This window comes from Rattus rattus, chromosome 7 (genome assembly GCF_011064425.1).
Source record: "Rattus rattus isolate New Zealand chromosome 7, Rrattus_CSIRO_v1, whole genome shotgun sequence".
NCBI lineage: Eukaryota > Metazoa > Chordata > Mammalia > Rodentia > Muridae > Rattus > Rattus rattus.
In genome coordinates, this window is record NC_046160.1 from 9,226,476 (window position 1) to 9,239,213 (window position 12,738).

At 45.3% G+C, this 12,738-nt stretch overlaps 1 protein-coding gene across 1 annotated transcript in view; it reads right to left on the reverse strand.

Moving 5' to 3' along the window:
• Mta3 (metastasis associated 1 family member 3) overlaps positions 1-12,738 on the reverse strand; it is a 119,042-nt gene that overhangs the window by 101,091 nt on the left and 5,213 nt on the right. Inside the window, exon 3 of the mRNA XM_032908765.1 lies at positions 9,949-10,042. Within this exon, the coding sequence (XP_032764656.1) occupies positions 9,949-10,042 (94 nt within the window). The remainder of the gene's footprint in view (positions 1-9,948; positions 10,043-12,738) is intronic.

A 12,738-nucleotide genomic window follows, 5' to 3' on the forward strand; every position in this document is an offset into this window, starting at 1 on the left:
TCTACTCTCCTAGGGGAACTTGATTTAATCCCAGCACAGGGCAAGAAAGGGGAAGGCACAGACAAAGCCTTGAAAAAATAAGGGAATTAGTTAAGGGCTGGGGAGCCGGCTCAGTGGGTAAAAGCACTTGTTTGAATCCCCAGAACCCATGTAAAAAAGCCAGAGAGAAGTGCAGAGTCTGCACAGGGGATGTGCACAGGAGAATGCCTAGGAGCTCATAGAGGCTGGCAAGTCTGCTAAACACGACGGAAATCCATAGTGACCTGCTTCAAAGTGGGAGGCGGCACACACACACACACACACACACACACACACACACACACACACACACACCCCTAAGATGCACAGGGCCTGGGTGCCATCCTAACAATTTCTCAGAAGGAGAAAAATATTTTAAGTAGCAAATTTACTGAAATAGTCCAGTGTAATGACACACATCTGTGATCCCAGTACCTGACAAAGATTGCAAGATTGAGCTCAAAGCCACCCTAAACAAAGCAAGATTCTGTTTCCAAAAAAAAAAAAAAAGAAGAAGAATTTACTGAAAAAGCAACTGTGGTGGTTTAATAAGAATGGTCTCTGTAAGCTCATATGATTGAATGCTTAGCCACCAGGAAGTGGAACTGTTTGGAAGGATTAGGAGGCGTGGCCTTGTTGAAGGAGTTGTGTCACATACATAAGCACATGGGAGGATAGAATTGTATATTATATAATGTTAAATATGTATAACTGGGGTTACTCTATAAACTTGTTCAGTAGTTTACCTTAAAATTTTTTAAAGTGTGTGTGTGTGTGTCTGTCTGTCTGTCTGTCTGTCTGTCTGTGGGTATGGGCATACATCTGCAGAGGCCAGAAACATCAGATTCCCTGCAGCTGGAGTTACAGAACTGCCCAATGTAGGTACAGGGAACCACAGGTAGGTCCTTCGAGAAACCAGGAAGTTTTACGTCTGGTTCTCTCGTTCTTCTAATGGCTGTACAGTATTCCAGTGTATAAGGAAGCCAGGATCCACTTAGAGAGCACGGAGACTGTCTCATCCAGACCGGTTCAGTCATACAGTGTGGAAAATGGACTCTAACTCTCCTCTCACCAACCACTGCCTGGGCTTCTCTCTGCTGCACACTTCTCATAAAACCCTAACACGGGAGGCAGATCTCATAGAAGAGAATTGTGTTCGCTGCTCAATACGAGTGGCTGTGCCAGAGGGACCCTAATACCTGTGGGCCTGAGAACAGCTTCACTAATAGGAAGTGATAGCTGTAATATCGTGTGTGTGTGTGTGTGTGTGTGTGTGTGTGTGTGTGTGTGTACACCAAACCCATAAGTAGATTTTAAACTTTCTTGGCTTTATTTTTCCTGTTCTTAGGCCATGTCTGTCTGTCTGTCCTCTCTACCCTTATGGATCAGGTTGAGCTCTCGGTGCCACGTCCGCCTGCTCCCATACCCTCTGCTCTGACGATGATGGACCAACTCTCTGATGCTGAAAGCCAGCTGCAATTGAATGCTTTCCTTTCCAACAGTTGTCTTGGCCATGGTGTCTCTTCACAGCAATAGAACAACTAACGACTAAGAAATCATATGCTTCAAAAAATATTTTCTTTTTCTAATTTATTTATGTATTATTATGTATTATATATAAGTATACTGTAACTGTTCAGACACACCAAAAGAGGGCATCAGATCTCATTACAGATGGCTGTGAGCCACCATGTGGTTTCTGCTCTTAACCACTGGGCCATCTCTCCAGCCCAATAAAAATATTTTCTTTGTTGTTGCTGTTTTCTTTTTTGTTTGTATGTGGAGACAGGATCTCGTGTAGCCCCGACTGACTTCAAACTTGCTATGTAGCTGACGATGACCTTGAACTTCTGACCTTCCTGCCTCCCCTGGTGCTGGGATGACTGACAGGGGTGCATGTTAAGGAGGTGCTGGGGATGGGAGCCAAGGCTTCATGCACGCTAGACAAGCACTTTCCAGCTCACCTGCATCCCAGACCTCGGAAGACTTCCTTCTGACAGGGAGAGCCAGGTGCCGCACACTTGCACTCTCGGTGCAGGAGGACTGCTCCGAGTGTGAGGCTAGCCTGGTCTACACAGTGAATTCCAGACTACATCCTGAGACTTCATCTCATAAAACAGAACCAAACAGAAACGATCATCTGGGGAAAATTTGACTAGCTCCACTAATTATAAAAATGGCTTCCATTCAACTACTCATGAAAATACAAAATTCGAGGAGGACATATTTTTCCAACCCATAAATCATGTCACATAATTATAAAAGTAAAACCAGCACAAAGCCTTGGGAAAAAGCTTAGGAATTTACCCAATTACTAGAATGCCTCATTTGGTGATCAATAAGCAACGTGACATAAATTTTAAAGTAGGAACAAAGTACTTGCTGTTTAAAAAAAAAAAAAAGAGAGACCATTAACATTGGAAAGAACAGATCAATAAGAAAACGTATACCATAAAACATAATTAACTTGTCAAACACTAAAACTTTGTAATATTTACAGTTGATAATAATCTGGCTAATGAGACACAAACTCACTATAACTGCTAATTATAAAATGTCATTCACAAAAATAAAAACATCATAAAACAGCAAGAGGGAAAATAACCCCAGAGACGCAAGTTTACTGCTTTAATGCTCTGATAGAAAATAGATTTTATGCCAGCTCCAATCAGGTAGCAGAAGGCAGTCGGAAAGAGCGGAAAGGTGTCACTAAGTCACGGCCAGCCCTCTGCCTCAGATGAGTCTTATTTTGTGAGGCAGTCTTATGTACCCCAGGCTAGGTTGAATCCTCCCGACAGGGTCACCGTAGACGTGATGTGAATGGAGAAACGAGGCTTCACCAGGACAGGCTCTCCTCACCTGCAAGAAGCCAGTGTCCTTCCACACATCGTCTCCCCTGTTCTCAGTAGCTGAGGCAGGAGGACTGCTCCGAGTGTGAGGCCAGCTTGAACGACAGAGTCGGCAGCCAGTCTGGGCTTTACAGGGAGACTCTGTCTCTAGACAAACCATAAATAACAACAACAACCAACTAACAAAAGGACTTCACATCACAGACTAGATCTCGCTAAATGGGCGTCTTGCAAGAAATCCCCCAGAGAGGAACAGAAATGTCACCAAAGATACACAGTGGCTTACTGACATAAATCTCACACACAGACATTCTGGTAAATTTTCAGGATGCCTGTGCTAAAGGGCAAACCACTAGAAGAGAAAAAAACAAAACCATTGCCTACAAAAGAACAATAATCCACTGAGCTAGGTGTGGTGACCCAACCTTTTAATCCCAGCACTGGGGAGGCAGAGAGAGGCAGACCTCGGTGAGGCTAACCTGATCTACAAAGAGTTCCAGGACAACCAGAGTTACAAAGAAAGAGACTCTGGCTCCGCATAAACAAACAAAGAAACAAGTAAGTCTGACAGATAGTTAACAATGAATACCCCAGAGCAAGCCAATTTCTTCAAAGTTCTAGGAGGAAAATATCTCGAACCTCAAATCCTGTAAAGAACCAGACTAACAATGTGACAAAGACATTTTAAGGAAGGCAGAGATTTAGAACATTTACCAGCAACACATTTTGTGGGGGAAAAATTAGATAAGGACACGGTTCAGCAAAGTGAGACACAATGGAAACTATTTAAGATTTTATTTCATGTACGTGAGCACACCATCACTGTCTTCAGACACACCAGAATCGGATCCCATTACAGATGGTTGTGAGCCACCATGTGGTTGCTGGGAATTGAACTGAGGTCCTCTGGAAGAGCAACCACTGCGCTGTCTCTCCCGCTCTGACACAATGGAAACTTAAGGGTGATGTTGACACGGGGTGTTTCGAGGGGGAAGCAAGCACGCGTACAGGAGACACAAACCTCCCTATGGCATTGTTAAGGTATCTAATCTCTGAGCATGAGCTTATGCATGTGTATGAATAGGTGTATGTGTCTTTATTTATTTATTTAATTTATTCTCTGTGTGTGAGTGTTTTGCTTACATGTATGTCTGCGCACCATGTTTTAGCTGGTGCCCGAGGGGTCACAAGGGGGCATTGGTTCCCCTGCCCTGGAGTTACCAATGGTTATGCATAGCCCTGTGGGTCCTGGGAATATAACCCAGGTCCTCCGCAAGAGCAGCTCTTAACCTCTGAGCCATCCTGGGAAATAAAGTCTTACAAGTAGGTATGGTGTCAGGTGTGGTGGTACGGCCTGTAATCCCAGCATTTGGGAGACAGAGAGCAGGCGGATCTGTCAATCGTTCATCGTGGAAGCCTGCCTCAGAATCAATAAGACAGGGGACGGAGCAGCTGGAAGGCAAAACATGCAACTTCAGCGCCGGCTCCTCGGAGGGAGGGGACCAGAAGCCACAGCCACGAACTAAGCCTGGAAGCCCCACTAACAGCAAGTGAAATCCACAGGTCCCTCAAGCCTCCAGTCAGCGTGGAGGATGGTCTGACGGCGACTCCTCCTACGGGAAGGCTAGGACTGAGGAGCACACTGCAGGTGCGACCGGAGCAGCAGCATTCTCTGAACAAAGGACAGCCCAGAACAGACAGAGTCCCTCTGGCTTCCGGCAGACCTTGCAGGAGAATGAGCAAAGCTCTGGGACCTAGTGGGGGTTTGGGAGATGAGGACAACTAGGGACTGGGGTACAGCGAGATGGCTAAACGCTTGCCCGTAAGCTCAGTCTTCAGCCCCGGCGATGGTGGAATGCCTGCCTAGATAAAGCGTGGGCTGGATCCCCATCCTAAACCAGGTGAGCCCGCACAGGCCTCAAGTAGAAGGGACAAGTAGGTGGGGCAGAGGTTAGCGCTCATCCTCAGCTCCACAGTGAGTTAGAGGTGAGACAGGAGAGACATGAAGCAGCACCCGAGACCCTGTACCACCCTCACCCCCCAAAAAAAGGCAACAAAGAGTGAAGAGAAATGACAGGGAGGAAGAGAAAAAACTTCTGTTCCCAAACCATTCCTGAAAGTAGTGAGGGAAGGAACCCATTCTACAGAGCAGGACCACCAACACCAAAACCAAGTAATACACACCAACAAGGGGAAAAGCTATAGCCCAGTTCCCTGGATGAACGGAGATCCAATAAAATACCTCAATACAATACCTGCAAACCACGGGGAAAGCAGAGAGCAAGTAAGGCCAGGTGCTTGATCCCCACCAGTGCAAATTAATGAATTAAAATGCCTTCAAACCAAATTCAGCAAAGTATTAAAGAGATCACACGCCAAGACCCAGTCAGCTTCATCAAGAATTCCCCTTTCACCACACAGAAATCAATAAATAAAACACAGCACATAAATCAAATCAAGAACAAAAGTTAAACAACCATCTCGGCACACTCAGAAAAAGTCTCACGGGGCCCCCACATCACTTCACAATAAAAATCTTAAAAATCCAGGCAGTGGAGGACCACGAACAAAGCCTTTAGTCCCAGACTCAGGAAGAAGCCGCTCTGTGAGTGAGTTCGAGACAAGCCTGGTGTACAGGGCAAGTTCCAAGACAGAGCTTCACAGAGAAACAATGTCTCAAACGAAAACAAACAGAAAGCCTGAAGGAATTTGAAACAGAAGGACACAGCCATAACATGAGAAAGGTAAGAAAGGACAGACACACAACCAAACCTAGAGCAAACGCCCGCATGCTTTTTTAGTACAGTGCTTGTGCTCTCTAGCAGAATTTATTCAAGAGTAAGAAAAAAAAGGGGCACAAGTCAGATTATCTCTCTTTGCAAATGGTGAGGCCCACACTTCCTCCACTGCACAGGGAGTCCAAGGCTAGCCCCAGCTACTTGAGACTCTGTCTCAAAACAAAATGTTAAACGATTAAATCACCTAGCAATAAACCCAACCAAGGGGCACAATGAAAACAGTGAAGGAAGAAACTGGAGAGAATTGGCAGGAGACGCAGCTCAGAAGGAGGGCCGCCCCAGGATTCACGGGGCCCAGAGGTCCATCCTTAGCACCACAAAACCAAAGAGCAGTCTTTCACATCGGTGATGCCAGAACTCGAGAAGCAGAGGCAGAATGAATGAGCAGAGGTCCGACGGCATCCTCAGCTCCACTGCGGGTCTGAGGCCAGCTTGGACATGAGACCCAGTCATAAAAATAACTAAGAGTAAGGCATAAAGTCAAGGAAGTGTCCGAGACAGAAAAGCAGCCTGTGCTGTATGACCCAAAGTGATTCTCGATCAACCCGATCCCCATCCAAGTCCCAGTGACACCCCTCACAGGAACAGAAGAACAATCCTAGATACCCAGTCACCAAAAGGATCCTAAGAAGAAGAAGAGCAGTGCTGGAGTTCTAAAATATCTGTCTTCAATGTATACTAGAGCCATAGTAACAAACCAGCATATGCTGGTGCAAACCAGACGTGCAGACAAATGCAATAGGAAAGAGAACCTATGGCTGAAGAGAGGGCCCACTGGTAACAGCACAGGCTGCTCTCCCAGAGGACCTGGGTATTCCCAGCACCCACAGGGCAGCTCACAGCTGTCTGCAACTCCAGTCCAGGGGATCTGATGCCTCCTTCTGGCCTCTGTGGTCACTAGGCATGCGTGTGGCACATACATAGAGGCAAAATAAAATAAAATAAAATACACACACATAAAATAAAAAAAGCAAGCCCACACAACTACCATCCCCTAGGTTTTAGCAAAGATGAAAGGATAGCCTCTTCAGCAAAGGACGCTGGCAAAACTGGATACAGAATGAAACTACAGCCCTCTCTCACCCCGTACAAAATCAATTCAAACTAGACCAAAGACCTTAATGTGTAACTTAAAAGGAAAATCAGAGAATCATTGAGAGACCTAGGCAAGGAATTCCAGAGAAGTCCTTCAATAGCTCAAGAAATAATACTGAGAATGACTGCCGGGAAGGAGCTGGCACAGTGGGTTAATGCTCTGCTCTGGTAGAGGCCTGGATTCCAAGCACCCACATGGTGGCTCACAACCATCCTTATCTCTACTTCCAGTGAGACTGACACTCTTTTCTGAACTCTACAGGCACCAGGAACATGTGTAGTCCACGTACATACATGCAGCAAAGCAAGCAGATACATTACGGTGGCTTGAATAGGAATGCTGTCCCCACCCCACGTTCTAATGCTCTGCCCATAAGGAGTGGCACTGTTAGGAGGTGTGGCCTCACTGGAGGAAATGTGTCACTGTGGAGGCGAACATTGAGATCCCATATGCTCAAGCCTAGCCTGGTGTGGCTCACAGTCTCCTTCTGCTGCCTGAGGACCAAGATGCAGAACTATCAGCTCTTTCTCCAGTACTATGTCTGCCTGCACACTGCCATGCTTCCCAGCATGGTGATGATGGACTGAACCTCTGAACCTGTAAGGCAGCCCCAACTAAATATTGTCCTTTATAAGAGTTGCCTTGGTCATGGTGTCTGTTCACAGCAGTAAAACCCTAACTAAGCCACATAAAACAAAATATCCTATCTGAGCGGCGGTGGCACATGCTTTAATCCCAGCACTTGGGAGGCAGAAGCAGGAGGATATCTGTGAGTTTGAGGCCAGCCTGGTCTGCAGAGCTAGTTCCAGGAAAGGCAGGTTACAGAGAAACTCTGCCTCAAAAAAAAAAAAACCAAAACAAAACAAAAACAAACAAAAAAGATTTGACTAACGCAGGCATAAGCCTTTAGTCCCAGCCCTCTGGAAGCAGAGACAGACTGATCTCTGTGGGTCTGAGTTCAGCCTGGCCTACATAGGGAGTTCTAAGCTAGCTAGAACTACATTGTGAGACCCTGTCTCAAGGGAAAAAAAAATCTTTCTAAAGAATTGACTAATGAGACTGCATAAAATTAAAAAGCTTTTTCACAGCAAAGAAAACCACAGAATGAACAGACAGACTGCATAATGGAAGAATAGCTTTGCCAAGTAAACATCTGAGGGAGACTGAAGTATCTGTTGTGACTTTATAAAGAACTCAGACCTGGCTTAGAGGCTTACACCTGTAATCTCAGGACTGGAAAGATAAGACAAAAAGATTGCCAAGCATTTGAGGCCAGCCTGGGCTACAAGCCTGCAGAACAGGGTGAAAACCTGTCTCAAAGAGACAGAAAACAAACAAATTCCCACTAGTGATTCCAGCGTCTGGGAGGTGGAGGCAGGGAGATCAGCATTATAAGGTCAGACTCACTCATAAGTTCAAAACCAGCCTGGAATACATGAAAACTAGTCTTGAAGAAGAAAAATATCAGAAAGACACCTATGGTGGCTTGAATGAGAACAGCCTCAAAGGTTCATACGTTTGAATACCTGGTCCCTGGTTTGGTGGAGTTATTTGGGAAGGCTTAGGAGGTGTGGCCTTGTGGGCAGAAGTGTGTCACTGAGTACTGGCTTTAAGGTTTCAAAAGACTCAGGCCATTCCTAATATGTTCTCTGCTTCGTGATTCTGGGTCAAGATATGAGTTGAGTTCTTAGTCACTGCCCTGCCACATCTGCTAACGACTTCCTGCTACTTCTCAGATGGACTCTAACCTTCTGGAACCTAATTAAGCCTAATTAACCGTTTTCTTCTGAAAGTTACACCATTCATGGTGCTTTATTGCAGCAACAGAAAAGTAACTAAGACAACAACACAACGTCAGCCTTTGGTTCACATATGTGTACATGTGCGCGCGCGCACACACACACACACACACACACACATATTAAGCTACAAAAAAAAAAAAAAAACCCAAAGCAGAAACCACCAAGTGTACTATCTATAAGAATTCTCTGTATCTAAATAAAACTTAGTACTTTTTCTAGCAAAATTTTAGTTTCTTATATACCTAATACTATGAACATATAATAGGAATAAAATGGCAAGTATTATAGCTGGATGTGATGACACAGACCTGTATTTGGAGCATTTAGGAGGCTTGAGGCAAGAAAATCATGAATATACACCAAGTCGATGCTCAAAAACAAACAAACATAAAAAAGTAAAACATTGCCCAGCTGTTATAGAGAGAGAAAAGTATCCCTCACTGAAACACCTCACAATGAAATATAAATTTCCTCAAACCTACACCCCACAAAGAAACAACCAAAAATAAACAATAACAAAACTACTTCCCTGATGGCTTGCTAAATAGCCAGCTCTCACATTTTTTATTTCAGTGTGCTAAGTATTCAATAAAAGTATGATATCATCTAAACAAGTGTGACTTGGGATTGGAGCTCAGAGGTTGAGCTCCTCCCTGGCATGCACAAGGTCGTGGGTTCACTCCCTAACACACACACACACACAAATGTTATAAATATATAAATCGTATTAGCATATATAAATCATGGTTCTGTATAAACATAGTGAGAAGAAAAAAGACAAATACTACTCAAAACCTTACACCACAAGGAAAAGTAGAAGATGAAGAAAGGGAGTCCCTGGGCTGAGGATTTAGCTCAGTGGTAGAGCGCTTGCCTAGCAAGCGCAAGGCCCTGGGTTCGGTCCCCAGCTCCGAAAAATAGAAAAGTAAAAAAAAATAAAAATAAATTAAAAAAAAAGAAAGGGAGTGTCCCTCCAGACCGCTCAAGGGATAAAGGTGCTTGCCACCAAGCCTGACGACCCATGGGATTACAAGGTGGAAAGACTCTTGAAAGGTATATCCACCTAGGCATGAACACACACACACACACACACACACACACACACACACACACACACACAATTAGCTTTAAAAAGAGAAAGGCTAGCAAGATGGCTCCAAGGCTGTGAGTACTGGTTGATCTTCGAGAGAACCCAGGTTCAATTCCCAGCACCCACATGGCAGCTCACAACCTCTGCAGCTCTAGCTCCAAGGGATACGACAGCCTCCTCTGCCTCTGAAGGCACTGGGCTTGCGTGTGGTACACAGATATCCATATACACAAAATATAAGTTAGATTAAAGAACAAATTTAAAAAAGGAAGGAAGGAAGAACCATTTCACTCACTAGCATGCTTATCGGCAAGCATTATCAGCGTGTTGGAGATGTCCCGTCTTCTATAAAAGCAGACTACTTTTGCTTCCACATTGCCGCTTGCAGTCTAAGAAATAAGAAGAATAAAAGTCATATTCGACCTCAAGTCTCAAATGACAACTGTGCTTGAAGGCTAGGTGTGGAGGCACATGCCTATAATCCCAGCACTTGGGAAGCCATGGCAGAAGGATTGCTCAAAGTTAGAGGCCAGCCTGATAAACACAGAGTCCCACACCAGCCAGGACTACAAAGCAATACACTGTCTCAAAAAGCAACAGTGAAACGTGGACAGGAAGAAAGGGGGAAGAGCTCCCCCTGATCTGTGTGGGTGGGTGGATGAGACAGGGTTTCATGTAACCCAGGCTGGCCTTGAACTCACTACCCTCTTCTCTCCACTTTCCTCAGGCGTGCACGGCCATACCAGACAGATTAATCCCTCCAACATTAAAGTCGCCAATGGTCTGTTCATGATATTGAAGGCTATCCCTTCAAACGCATCCACAGACAGAATAGATTAAATGTCACCAAGCCCCAGCTCCAGGGGCGGTGGCCAGCCTACAGGGCAGACCTAGAAAAACACCCTCCGCACAGCCATGTCTAGTTTACCGTCACTGGAAAACGCCCAGAACTGTAAGTTCCCAACCCTGGAGCTCTAACGTTCTGAGTGGCCCACAATACAATCAGCACTGGGCTTGGCTTAATTTACTGCAGCTGAGGCCCAGGCTCCCGTCCTAATCTCTATAAATTCTGCGGCTTTCAAGCGGGTTCTTCATAAAAAACGCATCAGTTACAATAGTGTTATTGGGACGTCCGATTTCTCACAAACGTGGCACACGTTTCAGAATGCATCTGGACTTGCAGATATATTCAAACGGAAAGAACGCGTACCGTGACAGATTTGCCGGTTTCACTAAGATCGGCAGCAACATTGTAGGGAGAGACGACACTGTGGAGATAGTGCCCCTTCAAATTAAAATTATATTAAATTCCTACCCGAATGCCAATATATTTCATAATGTTGTGATCAAACTCATCCTCCAGAAGCAATGAGCCAGCAATCTGGTAAATGAACAGGCCGATATTTCCATGTAAATAAAGCCGAGAGCTCCACTCGAAGCTTCCTCATTTCTGTCTCATTAGTGTGCTCTCCTAACAGCAAGGCTCTACAAAGATGATTAAATTCTCAGATAAACCTGCTGCAGGGATGAAGACGTTGCTCCCAATGTTTCTTCCTTGACTTTGTTCTTTAAACCTTTTCGCTTGTTTGTTTAAGTCAAGATCTCTACATAAACACAGGCCAGCTCAGAACTGGTAATCCTCCTGCCTCAGCTTACCTGGTGCTAGAAGAGGTGTGCAGCATCACACCTGGACATGAAATTAAGTGGAGGGGGTTCTGGGCATCATGGCGCTTGCCTTTAATTTAGTCCCTGCACTCGTGAGGCAGAGGCAGGTGGATCTCTGAGTTCAAGGCCAGCCTGGTCTACATAGGGAGTTTCCCAACACAAAGAAACCCTGTCGGGGGAGGAGACGGACTCTTTGGGGCTGAAGGTTAAGAGTACTGGCTGCTCACTTCCAAAAGACTCTGGTTCAATTCCCAGCACACACACATGGCTGCTCACAACTGTCTGTAACACCAGTTCCAGGGGATTTAATACCCACACAAAGACATACATGCTGACAGGAATATTATAGTAGTAGTAGTAGTAGTAGTAGTAGTAGTAGTAGTAGTAGTAGTAGTAGTAGTAATATATCCTCAGGACTAAAGGGTGTGGCTTGAGGACAAGGTGCACTCTTAGCAAGTGCAGACCCCTGACTATTGGATTGTTCAATAGTGCAGTATTGTTCTTCCCTCAAGACTACAGTGCCATTGTTCTTCCTCAGGCCTACAGAACACCATGGTTCTTCCCTTCCACAAGGGACTCACAAACCATTTCTCTGAAGCTCTGCTATTCTAAATAATGGCCCCATTGAGCAATGGTGGGTCTTTTCCAGTTTCTGAAGTGAGGGTCTACCGCAGTGAGTGGAGGGGTTGAGGGCACACGTGTTCTGAACGCTAAGAGTTAACTCTGAGCTCGGGGAGTCACCAGGAATCAAAGACCAGCCTGGGCTTCACTTCGAGCCCTTGTCTCAAAACAAAAACAAAAAACAAGGGCTGTAAACACGGTTCAGTATTATAGCACTGGCCGAGCCTCTTCAAGGCCCTGGGCTCAATTTCCAATCCTCCAAACGGGGAGCAGGGGAAATTAATGGGAAAGCTTTCTAATTTCCATGCCTATTGCCAAGAGTTCCCGAGTGGCCGGAGGATCCTGATTAAGACTCCATGAAATGGCTCAAGGGAATCTTTGGGAATTATTTACAAAAGTTTGTGTGTGTGTGTGTGTGTGTGTGTGTGTGTATGCTGGTGTGGTAGCTCAATATACACCAAAGCTATAATCTCAGTGTTCAATAGGCAGAGGCAGGAGGATTGCCCTGGTTTAAGGCCAGCTCTGTCTACATTGCAGATTCCAGGCCAACAGAGTACATATACACATGCCAAGGCCTGGGCTCAGTATTTAGTACTGTGTAGTGTGGTGGTAGGTGGGAAGAGAGGTACGAGGCTAAAGATATAACACAATACCACAGCACAATCAGGCATAGCGAAGCCCTATTGTAGTCCAGCATTTAGGAAATCAGGAGTTCAAGGCCAATCTGAACTACGGGTGACCCAGCAAAAAAAAAAAAAAAAAAAGACTTTGAGGTCAGCATGAACCACCAAGAAAGTTC